At 36.3% G+C, this 22,504-nt stretch overlaps 1 protein-coding gene and 1 long non-coding RNA gene across 2 annotated transcripts in view; one reads left to right on the plus strand and one right to left on the minus strand.

The window, feature by feature from the left end:
- The window catches only part of LOC129059042 (uncharacterized), a 169,409-nt gene that overhangs the window by 51,859 nt on the left and 95,046 nt on the right, over positions 1-22,504 (plus strand). Inside the window, exon 2 of the long non-coding RNA XR_008524659.2 lies at positions 18,193-18,377. This is a non-coding gene — a long non-coding RNA (uncharacterized LOC129059042). The remainder of the gene's footprint in view (positions 1-18,192; positions 18,378-22,504) is intronic.
- The window catches only part of EMCN (endomucin), a 131,089-nt gene that overhangs the window by 6,854 nt on the left and 101,731 nt on the right, over positions 1-22,504 (minus strand). The window contains 6 exon segments of the mRNA NM_001135500.1: positions 7,223-7,296; positions 12,822-12,883; positions 14,043-14,067; positions 18,221-18,316; positions 20,003-20,062; positions 20,294-20,386. Coding sequence (NP_001128972.1) covers positions 7,262-7,296; positions 12,822-12,883; positions 14,043-14,067; positions 18,221-18,316; positions 20,003-20,062; positions 20,294-20,386 — 371 coding nt within the window. The 3' untranslated portion in view covers positions 7,223-7,261.

Consider the following 22,504-nt stretch of genomic DNA (forward strand, 5'->3'; position numbering starts at 1 on the left):
TATCTAGTCCACCACTGATGGGCATCTAGGTTGGTGGGCATCTAGATTCATTCCATGTCTCTCTTATTGTAAATAGTGTTGTGATGAACATACATGTCATGTGATTTCGTAGTAAAACAATTTGTATTTCTTTGGTCTATATCTAGTAATGGGACTGCTGCGTTGAATGGTAGTTCTATTTTAAGTTCTTTGAGAAATCTCCAGGCTGTTTCCACAGTGATTGAACTAATTTACATTCTCACCTGCAGTGTATAAGCATTCCCTTTTCTCTACAACCTGGCCAGCATCTGTGACTTCTTGACTTTTTAATGGTCGCCATTCTGACTGATATGAGATGGCATCTCATTATGGTTTTGATTTGCATTTCCCACATGATTAGTGATATTAGGCACTTTTGCATATGCTTGTTGGCCCTGTGTATGTCTTCTTTTGAGAAGTGTGCATTCATGTCCTTTGCCCATTTTTTAATGGGGTTGTTTTTTACTCTTTCAATTGTTTAACTTCCTTATAGATTCTGGATATTATACCTTATTGGATGCATAGTTCGTGAATATTTTCTCCCATTTTGTAAGTCATCTGTTTACTCTGTTGATAGTTTCTTAGGCTGTGCAGAAGCTCTTTCGTTTAGCTAGGTCTTGTTAGTTTTTGTTTTTGTTGAAATTGCTTTTGGAGTCTTCGTCATGAAGACTAATGCTCAGAATGGTATTTCCTAGGTATTCTTCTAGGGATTTTATAGTTTTTGTTTTACATTCAAGTCTTTAATCCATCTTAGTTGATTTTTGTACATGATAAAAGGTAAGGATCCAGTTGTAATCTTCTGCCTATGGCTAGCCATTTATCCCAGCACTATTCCTTGAATAGAAAGTCCTTTCCCCATTGCTTGTTATTGTCAGCTTTGTTGAAGATGAGATGGTTATACGTGTGTGTCATTATTTCAGAGTTCTCTAACTTGTTTCATTGATCTATGTGTCTTTTTTTGTACCAGTATCATACTGTACTAGTTACTGTAGACTTGTTGTATCATTTGTCATACTGTATTAGTTACTGTAGCCTTGTAGTATCATTTGAAGTTGTATGTGTGTGGCATTATTTCAGGGTTCTCTAACTTGTTTCATTGATCTATGTGTCTGTTTTTGTACCAGTATCATACTGTACTAGTTACTGTAGCCTTGTAGTATCATTTGTCATATTGTATTAGTTACTGTAGCCTTGTAGTATCATTTGAAGTTGTATGTGTGTGGCATTATTTCAGGGTTCTCTAACTTGTTTCATTGATCTATGTGTATGTTTTTGTACCAGTATCATACTGTACTAGTTACTGTAGCCTTGTAGTATCCTTTGTCATACTGTACTAGTTACTGTAGCCTTGTAGTATCCTTTGTCATACTGTACTAGTTACTGTAGCCTTGTAGTATCATTTGAAGTTGTATGTGTGTGGCATTATTTCAGGGTTCTCTAACTTGTTTCATTGATCTATGTGTCTGTTTTTGTACCAGTATCATACTGTACTAGTTACTGTAGCCTTGTAGTATCATTTGTCATACTGTACTAGTTATTGTAGCCTTGTAGTATCATTTGAAGTTAGGTAATGTAATGCCCCCAGCTTTGTTCTTTTGCTTAGCATTGCTTTAGCTATTTGGGCTCTCTTTTGGATCCAAATGAATTTCAGAATAGCTTTTTTCTAATTCTGTGAAAAATGTCACTGGTAGTTTGATAGAGACTAACATTGATTCTGTAGATTGCTTTGAAGAGTATGGCCTTTTTTAACAATATTGATTCTTCCAATCCATGAGCACAGAATATTTTTCAATTGGTTCATGTCATTTCTGATTTCTTTTGACAGTGTTTTGTACTTCTCATTATAGAGATCTTTTGCCTTCCTGGTTAACTATATTCCTAGGTATTCTGTTCTTTTTGTGGCTCCTGTGAATCAGATTGCATTCTTGATTTGTCTCTCAGCTTGGATGTTGTTGGTGTATAGAAATGCTACTGAATTTGGTACATTGATTTTGTATCCCAAAACTTTGCTGAAGTTGTTTATCAGAGCTGGAAGCCTTTGGGAAGAGACTATGGGGTTTTCTAGGTATAGAATCATATAATCTATGAAGACAGGTAGTTTGACTTCTCTTCCTATTTTAATGCCTTTTATTTCTTCTCTTGCCTGACTGCTCTGGCTATGACTCCCAATATCATATGAATATGAGTCCTGAGATTGGGCATCCATGTTTTGTTACAGTTTTCCCAGGAACGCTTCCACATGCTTTTTCCCATTCAGTCTGATGTTGGTTGTGGGTTTGTCATAGAAGAATCTTATCATTTTGAGGTATATTTCTTCAATGCCTAGATTGTTGAGGGTTTTTAACATGAAAAGATGTTAAATTTTATCACAAGCCTTTTCTGACTGCATTTATTAAGATGATCATGCAATTTTTGTTTTGAGGTCTGTTTATGTAATGAATTGCATTTATTGATTTATGTATGTTGAATCAACCTTGCATCTCAGGGATGAAGCTTTCTTGACCATGGTGGATTAGCTTTATGACATGCTTCTGGGTTCAGTTTACTAGTATTTTGTTGAGAACTTTTGTATCTATGTTCATCAGAGATATTGACCTGAAGTTTTCTTGGTTCATTGTGTTTCTGAAGGTTTCATGATATCAGTGTGATGTTAGCCACACAGAAAGAGTTAGGGAGGAGTTTCTTCTCATTTTTTTGGAATTGATTCAGTAGGATTGGTACCAGATCTTCTTTATACACCTGGTAGAATTCAGCTGTGCATCTGTCTGGTCCAGGGCTTTTTCTGGTTGGTAGGTTTTTTTTATTACTGATTCAATTTTGGAATGCATTATTGGTCTGTTCAGGGTTTCAATTTATTCCTGGTTCAATCTTGGGAGGTTGTATTTTTCCAGGAATTTATCTATTTCTTTTAGGTTTTCTGGTTTGGGTACATAAAGATGTTTGTAATAGTCTCTGGATTTTTTGTTTGTTTGTTTGTTTGTTTTTGTATTTCTGTGGGGTCAGTGGTAATCTCCACTATCATTTCTGGTAGTGTTTATTTGGATCTTCTCTCTTTTTTCTTTTTTAGTCTAGCTAAAAGTCTATCAGTCTTATTTATTCTTCCAAAAGGCAAACTTTTGGATTTGTTGATCTTTTGCATAGTTTTTATCATCTCCATGTCATTCAATTTATCTCTGATTTTGGTTATTTTTCTTTTGCTAGCTGTGGGATTAGTTTGTTCTTATTTGTTTAGTTCCTCTAGGTGTGATGTTAGACTGTCAATTTGAGATCTTTCTAATTGTTTGATGTGGGCATTTAGTGCTATTAACATTTGTCTTAACACTGTTGAAGCTGTATCTCAGGGATTCTGGTATGTGGTATCTTTGCTTTCATTAGTTTTAAAGAATTTCATAATTTCTGCTTTAATTTCATTGTTTACACAAAACTCATTCAGGAGCAGATTATTTAATATCCATTTAATTGTAGGGTTTTAAAAAATCTTCTTGGTATTGATTTCTATTCTTATTGCCCTGTGGTCTGAGAATGTGGCTGGTATGATTTTGGCTTTTTTGAAATTATTGAGAATTGGTTTCTGGCTGAGCATGTAGTCAATTTTAGAGTATGTGTCATGCATGGATGAGAAGGATTTATATTCTGCTTTTGTTGAGTGGACTTTTCTGTAGATGCATGTTAGTTCTGTTTTGTCAATTGTCAAATGTAGGTCCCAAACATCTTTGTTAGTAATCTTTCTTGATTATCTCTCCAATATCATCAGTGGAGTGTTGAAATCTAGTATTATTGTGTGGTTACCTATGTCTCTTTGTAAGACTAAAAGAATTTGTTTTATAAATCTAGGTGCTCTAGTGTTGGGTGCATATATTTAGGATAGTTAAGTCTTTTTGTTAAGTTGAACCCCTTATCACTGCCTTTCTTTGTCCTTTTTGATCATTTTTGGTTTAAAGTCTGTTTTGTCTGAAATAAGAATAGCAACCCCTGCACTTTTTTGTTTGTTTGTTTTCTATTTGCTTGATAAATCTTTCTCCATCCCTTTACTCTGAGCTTATAGGTGTCCTTGAATGTGAGATGGGTCTCTTAAAGACAGCATACACTTGGGTCTTTCTTCTTTATCCAATTTGCCACTTTATGCCTTTTAAGTGGAGTGTTTAGCCCACTACCATTCAAGGTTAATATTAGTATGTGTGGTTTTGATCCTGTCATTCTATTGTTACCTGGTGTTATGTAGACACGATCGTGTTTTTGCTTTATAGCGTCAATGGTGTATGAACTTTAGTGTGTTTTTGTAGTAGCCAGTAATGGTCTTTCATTTCCATATTCAGCACTCCCTATGAACCTCTTGAAAAGCAGGTCTGGTGGTAATGAATTCCCTTAGTATTTGCTTGTCTGAAAAGGATTTTATTTCTCCTTTGCTTATGGGGTCTGGTTTGGCTGGATATGAAATTCTTTGTTGGAATTTCTTTTCTTTAAGGATGCTGGATATAGGCCCCCAGTCTCTTCTGGCTTGTAGAGTTTTGGCTGAAAGGTCCAGTGTTAGCCACTGCTGGGGTTCCCTTTGTAGGTGACTGGCCCATTCTCCCTAGCTACCTTTAATAGTTTTCTTTTCACATTGACCTTGGAGGATCTGATGACTATGTGTCTTGGAGATGGTTGTATTATATAGTATCTTGCTGGGGTTCTCTGAATTTCCTGAATTTGAATATCAACTTCTCTTGCTAAGTTGGGGACATTTTCATGGACAATATCCTCAAACATGTTTTCCAAATTGTTTGCTTTCTTTCCCTGTCTTTCAGGGATGACAATGAGTCATAAGTTTTGTATTTTTCATAATCTCATGTTTCTTGGAGATTTGTTCATTTTCGAAAATTCTATTTTCTTTATTTTTATCTGACTATATTAATGTGAAGAACTAGTCTTTGAGTTCTGAGATTCTTTCCTTGACTTGGTCTATTCTGCTGTTAATACTTCCAATGTGTTATGAAATTCTTGTGGTGAGTTTTTCAGCTCTATCAGATCAGTTTTGTTCTTTCTTAAAATGGCTATTTCATCTTTCATTCCTTGTATGGTTTTGTTGAATTGCTTAGATTCCTTGGAATGGGTTTCAATCTTCTTATTCTCAATGATCTTCATTGCCATCCACATTCTGAATTCTATTTCTGTAATTTCATCCATTTTATTCTGGTTAAGAATCACTGCAGAGCAGCTAGTTCAGTCATTTGGACGTGAGGAGGCAATCTGGCTTTTACAGTTTCAGGAGTTCTTGAGCTGGTTTTTTCTCACCTATATGGGCTGATGTTTCTTTAATTGTAGTGTAATTTGAGTATAGTCAGTTGGTTTCATTTCTGTATGTTTTCAGAGGGCTGAGGCTTTGTGCAGGGTCTTTATTTGCAGTTGAGTTCTTGTCCTTGGTTTTACAGAGGACTATATTACCAAAGTATTATTGGTGTTGAAGTTTGGTTTGCAATTCAATAGATAGTGCTTAAACATAATGGCTGATAGATAGGCTCTTACCCAGCCATGCAGCCCCTCTGTGTTTCCTCACATTTGTAGCCATGCTCCTCCTCAGTGCTCTGAGAGTGTGTGATTCTCTCCCACTCAAGTGCTGGTCATAGATCTCAGCTTAGCACTCCCAGACTGTGCACTGCAGGCCTGAGACAAACTTAGGATTTTTTCTGTCTCCCCAGCTTGGTGGCAGCAGGGGCAGGGACCTTGGCATGCCACTCAGAGCCACTGCCAATTAGAATAAACAGCTGGGGAAAGGTGGTTGCATTGCAGGCCCAAGCTGGGGGCTCATGACTGGTGAAGAGCGGGAGGGCAGGGGAAGGCAGTCTTGCCTCTTTTCCATAGGGCACTGCGGCATGCTGGAGGTACACAAATTCCAAGATTCCTAATCCATCCCTAATTACTGGCTAGAGAGGGATAAAATTCTGATACTGACACATATGTTTGGATGGCACTCCTCTGACCCTGTCTTCCGCTACTGGTCAGACAAGCACAGCAGGTACCATTTATTCTACAGGAAATTTCTGAGTGTCTGTAACAGAACAGTGTTAGTAATTAGGGAGTAGACTTAGGCCATGAATACAATATTTCTCATCATGGACACTTTACCTAGAGTGACTATCATTGTGGTCAGGCCAATTCTGGACATGTATTTATTTTATTTTATTTTATTCTTTATTGTTAGTTGCCAAAAGGTAGATTCTTCTGAAAGTTTTATAAAACCTCAAAAACTAAGTGACAACACTTAATTGATACTTCTTGTAACAAGTCAATTAAAGTCAGAAGAGCATTTCCTTACTTAGTTCTAGGAAAGTAAAAGTCAATCCCATACCAACTGGGAAACTTAATTCCAAAGCAGGTTTAACGTTGGCCTCAGCTGTTTACTAAAATAAGAAATGTACCTGCCTTGAGCTTACTCCTGGTCATGACATGGAACATACTTTTGAGAAATTTCCATTTTTTACTGATTCACAATTATTTTAGTAAGATTGATCATTTGTATCTGGTTTTGTCAAGATATCTGGAGGGCTGTGTTGCTTGGCTGGTTACACAGCAAGACTATGCCTACATGACCAGCTGAGTAAAAGGAAACCTGGCTGAAACTGAATTTTAGATCATCTTGTTGGAGGTGTTTTTTCCCACACATCCATGGCTTCTGGACCCAGAGAGAAAATGTATTCTGGTATGGTCCTTACAGAGAGAGGGCAATTGGACCCTTCACCTAGCTTCTCTGAACCCATTTCCCTGAGCCAGCCTATGGCTGTGATACACGTCTTTACTTTAATGCAGTTTCTATATTTTATCTTTTTCTTGCAATAAACTGCAAATTTGCAAGCACCGTCACTTGGATCCTGCCAGTCTTTGTTAGCAACAGAAGCCTGTGTAAGTGCCACATGTAGTGTGTGCTTACTGACCTAGGTAGGCAGACTGAATTTACAAGGAAACATTAACAACAGGCAGAAAGAGCAAATTGTGTCATTCCTTAGATAGGCAAGAGAATTGGACAAATCGTCTACAACCACCAGGTCATTCATTTTTTGGCAATTTTTGTTAGAGTTTGTTTTTAGACAAATAGACAATGATCATTGCATTGACACAAACCATTAGCTTTTCAGCTTTTGAAATTCTTTAAAAACAATCTAAGCTGCACCAGGCTAACAAAACAGATATTAATGATTGTCTCCATGAATGAAATTGGGAAACTTACATAATTATTGCCTAGGTGTGGAGAGAATTCCTCAAGCTGTCAGTTCTTGGTTTTTCCTTGTGCAGAGTGCTCACCTGAGAACAGAAGATACGTTTTGATCTATAAGCTCAGAGACTGAGTAAGGATGAAAATAAAGTTTCTTAGCTTTTTTCTATTTTTCAAGGAAAGTTCAACTTTCCTGCAAGAATGTCATTACAGCCACCATTTGCCTCTTGGTATTGTCTAGAAATTAGTCACCAAAATATATGAACTTTTCCCAGACATCATCTGTTTTCACTTCAAAGTAGCAATAGGAAGTCCTGAGTGGGATAGGTCAGGGGGCAGTGGGGGCGGGAGATGTGAGTTGGGAGATGATAACATTAGAGAAACCCTGGGGAGTAAGTACTGATTTTTGCTTGTTACATGAGCTGGCTCTGCCTAAGCAAGCCCATGTCATGTATTTAAAGTGCCATTTTATCAGGAAGACATTCTAGGGTCCTTCTGTTTAAATAATTCAGTGAGGGTTTTGTGAAAATGAATTTATAGGCCAATGTGAACACTTGGGTGATATACAGAGCAGCGCAGGTGCCATTACTCAAAATCCCAGTGCTATTCCACCATCCAATATACAGAGAAATATTAATCTAGGATGGTGGCAAGCTGAGAGGCCCCAAGTATTTTTCACATGCCACTGGATTCATGACCAATATATTTCGCATTACTTGTGTCCTTCAGGTAGAATCTAGTATCAACCTCAGTCACATAATATAAAAGCAATATAGGTCAAATCTCCAGCTTTTAGAATAATTCTCATCATTTTGCTCCAGCTTTTGTCTGCCAGTTGTTAGGAAATCTGTCCTCTGGGTACTCTGAGGATGTCACCTGTTACTTGTACCATCACGGCAATAATAAATACTGCCAGAGACCTCTGAGGAGAACAAATTCAAGACTCCTCTTCAAGAGGTCCTTTGGTTCTATGCTCTGACAAATGTTGGGCATAGTTCTGCAGCACCCCCAGCCCCTGCTCCAAGGCAATCTTTTGCTAACTATTGTTCGTTTTGCAAAACACACAGCGCCTGCTTGGAATCCATGGCTATGAAGTACTGGAATGAGAAGTAAATAAAATAAATATTGATTCATCCCCTAGCATCTGCCAGAAGTCATGCAAAGCAAGTCATTGAAAATCTTTACAATTCTTAATATTCTTCCTCAAGGTCTGTCTAATTGACAGACTAGAAATTTTGAGAAAAATTTAATAACAATATGATATCAGTAACAAGAATAATGATATTTATAGTAAAAGAAAACAATCCACACACATATCTAGTGAACAAAAAAATCCAGAGGGAAATATATCACATGCCAGTAGTGGTTGTATGAAGGTTGTTTCATGGGTAGTTTTAAATTCTTTTTATTCTCTACTTTTTTCTATTTTTCATTATGCATAATCTGGTCAAATATTAAAATGGTAGTTTCAGCCATGAAGAAATATTAAAAGGCAGTAATATATGTTAATTTGCCAAATTAACAACATGTTAAAATGAGGGAAAGACCATTTGCAGTTGAAACAGTCAAGGAAACTTTGGTGGAAATGTAGATAATGAGACAAATATTGAAGGGCTGGGGACAGAAGAGGATTCTACATATGGCTTTATAAATCTGTGAATGTTTTGTTCATTTTTACTCTGTGGTCCATTTTTTTGTTGTTAATGAACTTTTATTTGTAAAAATAAATAAGCAAACAAAGATGACTATGCACTTAATGAGTAATTGCCATAGCACACTAATTAGTTTGCTAATGACATATTAATCATATGTAATTACCATTAGAGGGGTAAGCGTACGTGACAAAGGAGAGCAAGAGACTCTCTCTTGCTTCTAGAAAGCTGGGTTCAGAGAGAGAGACAGTCAGGGGACAGGGAAGGGAATGAATGAAGTCAGAGAAATATGCATTATTATTGTATATCAAGTGCTTTCAAAACTGAGCTAGAGAAGGCAGGCACATCATGGAAGGTGTTGCAGACATGCTAAGGTGTTTGAACTTAATCTTAGGTTATTACTTATCAGAGTCTTCCAAGTAGAGGAATATTCTAATGAATTCAGATCTGATTTTTCTTACTCTAAATGGTTCAAAATCAACTGATGCCTTGAAGCTAAGTTTAGTGATGCAATGTTTTTCTTCTTCCGTAGAGTCATATATTTCTAATTTCAAGATTTTTCTTTATAATTTATATGACTTGACATATTAAAAGTGAGATAATGTGTATTAACTGTCTGAGATGATATAAATAAGAATCATGTTTAAAACGCATGTCACACATACATTTTTTAGTCAATCATGGTGATGTTTAACCTGACAAGATCGCTTACTAAAGCTGAGGAGTAGCTTATATGTTCTTATAAAGGACTCCTTGATCTGCAACATTTGATGCCCATTTTTTTCCTGAAAGCATCTTCTTGTTATACCCTAGTAAGCTTTCTCTTTTACATTTAAGAGAGTTCCAAATTTAAACATGTATGAGTTACAATTTCAGCAGAAGACCTTATTCAATGAAGAATATATTTAAAGGAAGCAGGGAGTATGGATGGATGAACATCAACCATATTACTTACTCCATGACCTAATTGAAAAAGAGGGATTTGGGGTCAAAGAACTCTCTTCCCTGGAGAAAATGACCAGAACTTTAACTGTGGCTCATTGAGGCTTCTAGAAAACCAGAAGATTTGGCATCCACTGGCATTTTCCCTAAAAGTGGGTGGCTGCAGAGGGCTGTTTCCTTGGAAACATTGTTTATTGGTCTGTACCAAAGTAAAATGTCCAGGGTTTCTACACTGAAGCAATGACAGATTCAAATAATTTTTATGACCACTGAAGCTCAAATTTCATTGTGTTACCCATCTATGCTCATTAATTAACATTGTATTTCTTAGGTCTTGAAACAAATAAAGTAAATTGTAACAGCCATCAATTCTGAGTAGCTGGTGGTCAGATATTTGTTCTATCAATTGTTTTCTGTATTTTAAAAATTTCTAAAAATTTTTATATAGGCAGCAGTAGAAAAATTGAGTTAAGCTTGTGAACTTGTATCAAACCTAACCATTTAAGTTTTTTTTCTACTTATTTTTTAGGAAAGATGTCAGTATTAGGCAAGAGAAGTTACTTAAGTAAAAATAATTTTAGTAATGTAATTTCTCTTGAGTGTAGTGAGCATAGCATTATAAAGAAAAGATATTTGAATACATTTTGAAATGCAGTGGGAAGAAATTTGTTTGCTAGTGTTTGGGGAGCCACCAGGTTCTGTTAATGATAGACTTGAATAAAAATTGTGGTAGTACAAGGAGCATTTGGATAGCATTATATTTTAGATGATAAATTCTGGGCTACTGAAGTCTTCTCTGAATCATCAATTTCAGTGTTGCCTTATCACCAAATATTTTCCATGGTAATCATCTGGGTTGCCCTTTGAGAGGTTATTTTGCTAAAAGCAATGCAATTTCTAAATTGAAGTTGGCAGAAATAAAAGTACCCGAGAATATATCTTACTATTTCCATGATAATATCTCCCTCTTAGACCTGTGACCTGACAAGTTATTTTTGAAGAAAAGGAAGTTAGGTGGACTAAGGGTCTATTTAACTAGTCTGCCACCGTCTATTCCACTTACTGCTATGGTCACCATGAGACTGGGAGAGAGCCTACATAGAATTTTCCCCAGGCCTTAGAGTCTGCTATTACATTTGCAACGAAGAAACACGAGGTTCTCTGAGGTTTTCCCCCTGCTGGAAGTCATGACTCTAGTGTCAGTTGTTCCATTTCTTTGGTAGAAATGGGTGGTAGAAAACTGATCCCAGCATCCTCCTCACAAGGAGAGCCAGGAGCTTCTACACAGGGCACTTCCAGGTATGTTTAGCACCCTAATTCACCACTTGGAGAGCCAACATGACTGCAGAGTGTTTGGAGTATGTGTGATGCCTGCTTGCAAGCCACAGGCAGATTCTGAGGTCTTTTCTTGATAAATCGTGTAGTCACGCTTAGGATCTCTCATGTGCTTACTCAGGACTGGTTCACATTTAGCCTGCTTGAGCACTTTTTTTTTTTTTTTTTTGCCCTTTTCCCTGCTAGTAGAATAGGCCTGGCTACCTAGTAAAGGCTGGTGAATAGCCAGGAGAAAACTGTGAGTGGCTTCTAACCACTCTATGGGTACATTTTGCTCCTTTGCCCCCTTCAGATGGTTCCTCCTGAGAGAAAGTATAGTATGGGAATAAAGGAAATATGTGTATTGGAGAGTGGAAGAGATGCAAGAGCAAAGGAGATCTCTCCTAAAATAAGATGGCTCATGTGAGGGGTTTCAGCATTCCTGTGCAGGCTTCAGCTGTTCTTGCTCTTCACCTCTTCTGTTTGCCTCTTGCCGTTTGTTCCAGTTTGAATTTACACATGAAATTGAGAACACTTTTAGCCTTTAATATCTTGCTCTTGATTTGGGACAATATTTATAGTTTTCTGTTTTACAAAATTATTTTGAGCCACCAGAAATATTTATAATATAGCTTATTCAATTGGGGAATTGGATATTGTAAATGTATTAATGCAACATGATATTTAAATTAGACCCACGTGGTTTTTTATATTTTTATTTTATTTTTTTTATGAAGTCTCGCTCCTCTGTCACCCAGGCTGGCATGCCGTGGCACGATCTTACAGCTTCCGTCCCCCGGATTCCAGCATTTCTCCTGCCTCAGCCTCCAGGGTAGCTGGGATTACAGGCATGCGCCACCATGTCCAGCTAATTTTTGTATTTTTTAGTAGTGACAGAGTTTCACCATGTTGGCCAGGCTGGTCTTGAACTCCTGACCTCAGGTGATCTGCCCGCCTCAGCCTCCCAAAGTGCTGGGATTACAGGCATGAGCCACAGCTGCCAGCCAGATTATTTTATAAAACTAATAATTGCTTTTAATTGATCTGTTTTGTGATATCAATGGTTTAAATGTCTGATCTACTCAAAACAAAGAAAAATCCATGATTTTAATTTTGAAAAGCTATCTAGCATCACATTTTTTCATTGTTCTTGACACAAATCATACCTATATTTTGAAAGACTTTTACAATTCCAATCAAATGAACATACCTAAGAAACTGGAAAAATTCACATTACATCAATAGAATATTATATTTTACCTTTATGGAGAGGCTCAATTAAAGGTATATAAATGATATAAAACATGATTTACATTTTAACTGATGACCAGTTTTTTTGACTTTTTGACCATATGTGACTCCATAGCCAGCACCAAAATGAAACAAAACAACAGCAATAATTTAAAAACTTGTTAACAAATTTTGTGATCTTTCTGCCACTCCTGCAGAATAGGAAATGCCTCCAGCCATCTACACATCCACACATCTGTAGAAAGCAACCTCTAAAGGCCACACAGTCCAATAATCTTACCAAATTGGTAAGATTTTTCTTTCCTTCATGGGAGAATTTTACATTTATTGACAGTAATTGGCTATTTCTAAAGAAGTTAGGCCTTTTGTTTATGTTTCACATGAACAAAATCCGAGTTTATAGTTAGATTCTAAAATAACTAATTTTCATCTAATCAACTTGTCTGGAAACTTACCAGACTCATGAGAAATTGTCTTAACGGTAAGAAGCTTCACGCTCTCTTTATCAGACTGAGGTCTATTTGAAACAAAAAACATTAAATTAGCACCACAGTAATCAGCATTGTATGTTTGTGAAAGTATTGTGACACAAACAGAATGACGAAGATACATATGCATATATATATGTGTGTGTGTATATATATATATACATGTATATGCCTGTGTGTGTGTGTATATATATATATATATATTTCCATGGCAAGAACTTTGTCTTTTCTCATAAAAATACACATATACTTTTTAGCAATTTTTACTTTTCCTGGAATCAAGCCAATAAATCCCTGCCACTCTCTTATAGTGGTGATTGTCAAATAAATTAAAAATTAGTTTGAGTTGTGTGAAACACTTGGCACAAGGTCCATATTGCACATGTCTCCGATTCTGAATTATGGAGAGGAGGACATAGAAATGTTTACAAGCCTTTTGGGCTTATGCTGAATTCTGGCGATATTTCTTTTCCTGAAGTCCTGAGATACTGTAGTACAGTATCTGAACTGCCTATTTTAATCAAGAGTTCTCATCTATCCAAAAGAGTTTCAAACTCTAATTATTTCCTTTGGACATCTCAGGAGTCTCTAAGTCATATGAATAGTAATGTAGCATTATTTCTAAAGTTTACAACCTTATGAAACATAAAAACACTTATATAAAGGTAGACCACAAATTCCTGTCAACAAGGAAAACAGGGTTCGTTTTGACATGAAAAACAATTCATCATGTCTCTTTGCAGCACCTTGGTTGTTACAGTTGCCTGGATTGCTAAAATCTGCTTTATTTTAATCAAGTCAAAGTGAAACAGCCATCTACCTTAAAGGCACTGAGAACTGGCTCAAGGTAGAAGCACAATTTTCCCTGTGATAAACATATTAAAAATTTCACTGGGAAACTATTTAAAAACCTAGGTATTTTTTCTATGATATTTTCCCTCATAATTATATTCATTCTTCTACTTTTCCATTTCATCTTTTTATTTCCTATTTTACCATTCTAAGATTAAACGTGATCTTACATTTGGAATTTCTCTGTTAAATGGAGAGAGCTCTGACAAACAGTCAAAGCCAATATGTAGATTTTCTACACTTTAGAAATAATCCAAAAAAGTATAAGTAGAGTAACAATAATTTTCACTACATAAATGGCAGGGTCTAACCAAAAGATGATATGGGCTTACTTACTGATCATTTCCATTTTCTGGTGTGCCTAGGAGAAGACGGAGTTGTTAGAGTTGCAGAGAAGTTGGCTACCAAAAATCTGAGCAAGCCCCTGTACCCCCCTCACCTGCTGTCCACTCTTTTCTATGCAGAGATGTTTCTAAGTCATTTTAAAACATTTTAATTTTCCCCTTGCCAAGCCATTTCCTCAGGTATGGTTAATACTTATCCTGGCACTCATGGGATAGTCCTAATTAGGCCAAGTCCACTAAACTTAGTTCTGGACTAATCTTGATCTTGTAGCTTCATATCACTATGTGAAATTACTGTTCATTATTGCATATCCCATGGACAACAGAAAATGTCTGTTTATTTCAGTATCTCTGAAAAAATTCTATTAAAAGTATTGAAGATTTTATGCCAGAGAATTGAAGCTTTGACTTTCCTTTATACATTGTTCTTTTTTGGGATACAAATCACTGTGTTTGTGGTGAGCTACAAGGTAGATACTATATCTAATTGTATCTTAAACCCACTGATTCAGCCTCTCAAAAGAGCCCTGCAAAATGTCACAGAGGCTACTAGCTGCAACTAATCTTTTGTTCTCTTTGCCAGGCCGCTTCACAACTGTCTGGTAGAAAACACCTGGGGTTTAGAGTGAGAACTCAGAATGATTCATTCTGCACAAGGACATGGCCTCTCTGGAGTGAATGTTGGTGATCAAATCTTGCATTAATCTATAGCCAATCAGGCCAACTGTTTAATGTGATTGCATAAGGTTCCCCTTGTTGTGCTCCTTTGCTCTGGTTTTATTCCATTGCTACTCAGCTTCTGTTTCTTAGATTTCCTTTCATATCTAATCTAAATCTCGTCATTGAATATGCCCTTTGAATATAATTCTCCTGGCTTTGACTATCCTTGTTTTATAAAGACCTTAACTTCCACTTGTATTTTGGCGGCTTCTATTTCTGTCATCTTGGTTAAGATATCCCATCATAACTCTTAATCCCTAGGATTTAACCCATGGCACCATATGCTGCTCACCAATTAGACTTAACCTCATCTTTGCTCCATCAGTAAGGATTTAACAGCATTTTTTGATTCCTATGTATCATATACAATATCACCTGTGATGCTAATAGCCCTGTTTTAAAATGAGTTGATTTTTTTCATTTATAATTTTTGTGGGTACATAGTAGGTGTAGATATTTATGGGGTATAAGAGAGATTTTGATATAGGCATGCAATGCATAACAATCACATCATGGCAGTGGTGTATCCATCCCCTCAAGTATCCTTTGTATTACAAACAGTCCAATTATATTCATTGAGTTATTTCAAAATGTATCATTAAGTTTATTATTGACTATAGTCGCCTTGTTGCGCTGTCAAATACTAGGTTTTATCCATACTTCATATATTTTTGTACCCATTAACCATCTCCACATCCCCTCCACTACCCTTCCCAGCTCTGGTAGCCATCCTTCTACTCTCTAGCTCTATGAGTTCAATTGTTTTGATTTTTTAGCTTCCAGAAATAAAAACATGGGAAGTTTGTCTTTCTGTGCCTGACTTATTTCACTTAACATAATGACTTCCAGTTCCATCCATGTTGTTGCAAATGACAGGATCTCATTCTTTTTCGTGACTGAATGGACGTCACTGTGTAAAAGCACCACATTTTCATTATCTATTCATCTGCTGATGGACACTTAGGTTGCTTCCAAATCTTGGCTATTGTGAACAGTGCTGCAACAAATGTGGGAATGCAGGTATTTCTTTGACATATTGATTTCCTGTGTTAAGCATATATACCCAGCAGTGGGATTGCTGGATCATATAGTAGCTGTATTTTTAGTTTTCTTGAGGAACCTCCAAGCTGTTCTCCATAGTGGTTGTATTAATTTACATTTCTACCCACAGTGTACGAGGTTTCCCTTTTCTCCGCATTCTCTCCAGCAAAATGTATTGAGATTTTTATATGCCTGTTTTAATATTTTTTCCCTAGGAAACTACAGCGATAGTCTTATTAGCAGATAGATGCAAGCCAACAGACTATTTTCTGCATATATACCATTCTTATTTGGTTAAAGCTCAGTCCACTGTCAACCTTGTCCAGATAAGCTTCATTTCTTATTGAAATCTCTGATTCATGTTGTCTTCCACAGAGCAGAATGGTTTTACTAATTTCCCAAACTAGATAAAGTCTCTCCCACATACTTGAAGAGGGATTAACTGCAGGTATTTAATGGTGCTAATTTAATGATAACAGTGCTGTAAATTCTGTCTCAGAAACAAAGTTAACAACCACCAAAAAGATTTGGCTAATTGTACAAATTGCCAAACTTGACTTTAAAATACCCATGTCTTCAGAATAGCTATCCATAGTGGTAGGAACTTTACACATCCATAGAAGCCGCTTTAATAGAAAAGGTCAACTTTTCAAATAATGTATTCTTAAATCTTCCTATGTAAAGTAATTTTTAGTATAGCATATTTTTACAAATAAATTTAGCACATTAATTTTTACCTATCCTGCATTCTCAACACTCACAGGCTTCAATTTGGATAACCGATTTCCAGTAAAAGACAGGATTGGCAGGTAGTTCAGAAACTTAGAGAAATTAAACTGACTTATAAAAATGCTGTTTCCCCTCTGAAAACTGAACAAGGAGACATGTTTCAGACATGAAGAAGTTTATTCACTAATTCCCAAAGGAAAAGGCATTGATTTGTTTTTACTTTTCACCAAGAGCTAAAATGAACTCTGCTGGTTTGGTCTCCTAGCTTTTCTTGGTACTGTCGCGATCATACTACAACTGTCCTTGCAATGCATGGTGAGCAGGTGGCTTTAGGGATAGCATTCATTAGTGTCCTGGGGGGCACACTGTCCATGAGGTAAACAAAGAATAATGCAACTTATATTCCTTATAAAAATAATTGCTTTTTACCTTCTAACAGTTTATGAGACTTAGATTTTTTTTTCATATTTAGAATTAAAGTGGGGAAGGAGAATTCTATTTACTGTACATTTAAAAATGTAACTCAATAAGCATATAGTAAGGGCCTGCTGTATATTAGGTACCATGCAATGTGAACAATATGTGATTTGTGACTTGGAAGGGTTGCCTGACTTTCAAGAGAGGTAGGCACATGGAGAAATAAGTAACTGTACTATGGTATGATAAATGATATAATCCAAATCTGTAGTATTACAATTAAAGGTAGAATTCATTCTGCTTGAAGAAGTGGTGTGTTATAAAAAGATACAGTAAATTTGTGTTTGAGTTGAGTCCTAATGGGTAAGTTGGAGATTAGGTGTGTTATGAAAGGTAAGAGGTGGGCTGGATATTCCAGAAGGAATAGTATGGATGAGGGCATGGATACATGCTACTACATTATACGGCCAGGGCTGGGCTGTGAAGTGGATAGTTTGGAATTAAGTCTAACATGACAGCTGAGCCATGGGAGTTGAAGGTATTTAGGTGAAGGTTGAGTAAAGAAGAGGAAAATTTCCTGGAACAGAAAAAAGACTGAGTAAAGACTAAAACAAATCAGAATTTAGTTAACAATAATTTATCAGTATTAGTTCACTAATTGTGACAAGCATACCATCAGATCTTAATAAGGGAATAAGGGAAACTAGGTGTGGTGACTCCCTGTACTATCTTTGCAGCTTCCCTATAACTCTAAGTCTACTCTAAAATAGAAAGTTTATTTTTAAAAAGGATAAAAAATATAACATGGTCTTGGAAGATACTTTCGTTGAGTGTGTCTCCCAGGAGAGAAATTAGTCACAGAACATTTTTTGAGATTACGGGCCCCTGAGCTGAATTCTTAGCAATCCCTCTCTTTATTTTCTGTTACACAGAAATGGAGTTAATCTTTACCATAGACAAGTTATGTCATTTTTATGCGCTCTTTACTACGATATTCTCCTGACCACCCACAAAATTTGGGCTATTTTATTAAAAAGAATTTCCCCATATTTGATAATTTCTACTAATAATATTTAATTGCCACTCTGCAATTCACTAGCATTCAGTGGGTGTCTGTGCCCTTCGTCCTTTGTTTCTGTGATCAGGAAATACGACATTTCATTTCTTTCTATAACTCTTCTCTCCCTTTAAGAATTTAAAATCAAGTTTAAACTGAGCATTCATTCTTCTTTCAGGAAAACAAAACAAAACACTGTTACCTACCCGGATCTACCTTCCAGCACATTCGGTACAAACCCACCAGAACAAATACTGAAAGTGTTATTACAATCAAAGCAATAACCACCGGCAAAATAATACCTAAAAAGAATGAGAGACATTGTCAATTAGAGTGGCTGCTGAATTTCACAGCGATAGTTTGGTAAGTGAGCAAAAGGATGAGTGCTTCCTTTCTTCTTTAAATACCATTCTATTAAAAACATTATATTTTAGGCAAAGATTCCTCTGATTCATGGGGTTTGCTCTAGTTGTCATCTTTGACATAACCACTTGATGTCAGTCTTGTAACCTTTCTGAAACAAAATTCCAACCTCAGAGAGAGTGCCCCCATCTTCCTGGAGACTGAAGAAGTGGGGAGATGGGAGACTGGAGAAGTAGAAGATGTACTCTAGATTATAATTAAATCCACATTCACTCATTACATTTTTTAGTACTTTATAATGAAGTTACCAAAATATATATAACCCAACTGGGATTGCTTTAGTCCTAATGCTGGCTTTCTAAAACACTCACAAATTTCTTTCTATAATAATATCTTAAAACTAGAAAAGGCATAAAATAATGTAAGTAGATATCACAGTGAAGATGATTCTTGAAAATGAACATGATTCAAGAGAGATATGTGTATGTGTGTCTGTTTGGGGGAGTGATGTTGCTGCAGTAACTTAGGGTGAGTTTTTCATATTTGTATTAAGAGGAAGAGTATTGCCTGCCTGTCTGCCTTCTTTCCTTCCTTCCTTCCTTCTTTCCTTCCTTCTTTCCTTCTTTCCTTCCTTCCTTCCTTCTTTTCTGATGGTTATTTCCAAGGTTAAAAGTACTGTGATAAAAGCAAGAGAGCTGTCATAGACACACAACTAAAGGAAATTAAGATGACTATTAGTTTAGCATATTTGCTTGCATGTGTACTCCTTATATATTGATCGGGGTGAGACTTATTCTCCAATTCATCTGTAGGATGGTTTACACTTCCATTGTCAGAGTTAAATATTTGTTTTAAGTAAGTTCTGCTGATTTCTTAATAGACCTTAGGTGAAATCATTATTGCCTCCCAAAATGAAGACGCCGTGAATCAGCAGGTCAGTAATTTCTACGATGACTTATTTAATGGAATGGGTTTAACTAAACTTAATACAGCCTTTTATAATAACAGTTTTGAATATAGTCTTTTTATTCTTAATTAATAAGGAAGTTATTTAATATTCTGTATTCGGTCTTAGCACACACATAAATGTTATATGACATATATAGGTTTTAGTTAAAATGGAACATTTCTTAAAGGCCGTTTTTAATGTTCTATGAACGCAAACAATTCATTTTTGGATATAATTTATTTATTATTTTAATTATTTACTTGACAAAAATGAAATATATTCAGGGTATACAACCTGACAATTTGGAAATAATTCACTTTTATGGGGACCTCTACCTGTGCATTTTGGCTTATCTGAAACTAGTCCCATCAAGTCATCCTTGGCCCTTGATCGTAATTGCTAAACACTAAACTAAGAAAAAAATTGCCAAACTGTGCTTTTTTTTTTCTTCTCTTTTCTTTCTTTCTTTCTTTTTTTTCTTTTCTTTTCTTTGGTCATTAAGACTCACTTGTGGGAAATTTTCAGAGCAGGCAGCAGTTAGATGGGATTGTAATGGGATTGCAGGCTCAGTAAAGTTGAGAAAAGGCTGCCCATAATCTGATTCCTCTCCTTTACTGGTCACATTCAAACATTCTGCATATCTACTGCCATGAATGAAGGTACTGCTGTTACTCACTGGAATAAGACCGGCTGGTTGCTGAAGTGCTTGCATTTTTTCCACCCTCAGTGCCTATTACTTTAAGAAAGAAAAAAACAAGTCACTTTTGGTTAACATGTGCCAATCCTTGCAGTCCTCCCTCCACCCTCATTTAAGGAAACAGCCATGATTTGTAGGTATGATGCTGCAAGTGCAAAAGATTCAGTCTCATTCTGAAGGAGCTCTGTTTTGTGAGTCAAGATTGTTAGGGTTTCGGTGAAGAAAGGATCAGGTAGAGCAGATTTCCACTCAGGCACACAGATATCATACCTTGAGACTGTGAGGTGTTTTCTGGAATTGTAACTGGTATTGAGGATAATGTACCAGTTTCAGAAGGTGATGCATCTGGTTGTAGAATGCTACCTGTATGAAAATTACAAATGCAGAATCAGGCTATGGTATTAAGCCTTCATATGGGATTTCTTTGCAGATTCAAACAGTTTGCTTTTCTGAAGATCTGTGAAAACTATTTATTGTCAAATAGTAGGATAAATGCAATCATAACACTAAACCATAAGTTCATCCATTCTTCCTGGAAAGATAATTAAATTTAGAATCACAAAGCCTGAGTATCAGTTTTACATCTTCAGGAACTCTCCAAGAAAACTTCAGTAAGTTTTTTAGCATAGATTACAGCCTGTATAACCTACTGCATAAGACTCTTGTGGGATGTAAATCTATGCAAAAGCATTTTTCAAATTTCAGATATAACTTTGGGTGATAGTGATTTTTTTCTATCACACATAGTTAAAATGGTCATAACTGCATAGGACTTCAGATTTTATAGTATTTATCAGTGATCAAAGAGAAAAAAATTGCAGTTGAGGCTTTGGTTAGAAGAATTGAGGAAAAATCAAAGAAGACTCCTTCATTTTCATCCCTAAAGTTCAGCAGCTGGTTTTATTATGTGCCTTTTCTACAGTAACTTCTACTTGACTGTTTTTTTCACTAGCATCCAGGCTCTTTTTTTTCCAAGGAAAATATAAATTAAAAATTTATTGTTATCGTTATTTGTTTGTTTAGTTAACATTTGCCATCTTCAATCAGAAGGACTGAAGCAAAAATTATAAGTAAAAATCTACTATTCAAAATCCATAGCTGTCAATAAGTTTAAAGGAAATATAAATAATTAAGTGTTGTATAAGTTGAAAACATTTATTCTTGTGAATTTGGAATAAAGTACAATTTGTACTTTGAAAATTTTTTGAAAATTTATTCTCTTTCTCGTGCAGTATGAAGTGCTCTATTTAAATCATGCCTGTTTGCCTTGCCTCTTCACTGAATTGCAAGTTCCTAGAGTGTGAGGGCCATACTTGTCCACACACCCAACATGGAGCTCTGGCCACAGGGGGTGTGCAGTCAAATGTAGCTGACACTAAGAGGCACTTCTTATGATTATGGCTCCTTGGGCGTATTGAGGCCATGTATAATTGCACCAAAGAAATTGATATTTCTATGACTGCCTTGGCTCATTCCTTCTTCACCACCCACATCCCAGCACACACTGCATGCTCATGCATTTTTGACATCTGTGGGTGAAGAATAATGTTCAGAGTCTGTACTGTTCTTGCCATGCAAGAGATCTGTGGGTGGAAGCTAGATATATGCCCATAAGAACAAAGAAAAATGTCAGGCTAGTGCACTAAGCAGGCAGAAAAAGGAATATTAAATGAAAGAGTGGGAACTAGCTGAAACCTTGGTACTTTCAGCTGCCTTTTCCAGTGTCAAGTAGTTTAGTGAGGATGAATGCTCTTTCAGTTGTCTTGGTGGAGAAGAAGGTGGCTGATTAAATAACCAATGATGTTAATCCTTTTGGGATTTTCCAAGGGTTAATTGTCCTACCTTATTATCTTCTTGTAGACAGGCTAAATGGCAGCCTCAGGACTGAGTGTAATCCGTCTGGGTCAGAACAGACTCCCAGCTTCCCTGCTTAAAACGTGTTGATTGCCCAGTGCCAATGGTTATTGCTAATGACCCATGGGTAGGCCAAAATGTTAAGACTTCATAGGAGAAAGATTTGGTGGCTGCTTGAACAAATACTTTAAAATTTTGTTTTGTTTTTCTTTAAACTGCAACCTTCAGTTAAGAAATTATTTCTGAATCCAGCACACACACACACACACACAATTACTGGTCATGATCCAATAATGGAAATTAACCTACAGTTTGGGAAGCTCTGTTTTTTTAGCATGATCATATTGCTGAAATTATGGTACTTGGCTGAATCCATAAAATGTGAGCCTAAAGTTGTGCTTTCTGTGACTAAGATGCGGAATCCATGACATACTCAGAGCTGATGATCTACACAGTTTTTGTTGAGACTGTATTATCCTACATTACTAACAAAATAGCATTGCCAGAGGAAGTATAGGAGAGCTATAGCAGAGTGGCTAAGAGCATGATTCTGAAGACAGGATACCTGGGTAGAAATCTGACTCTAGCACTTACCCCTGTGGAATCTTGGGCAAGTTGCTTAACCTC

Source organism: Pongo abelii, chromosome 3, assembly GCF_028885655.2.
Source record: "Pongo abelii isolate AG06213 chromosome 3, NHGRI_mPonAbe1-v2.0_pri, whole genome shotgun sequence".
NCBI lineage: Eukaryota > Metazoa > Chordata > Mammalia > Primates > Hominidae > Pongo > Pongo abelii.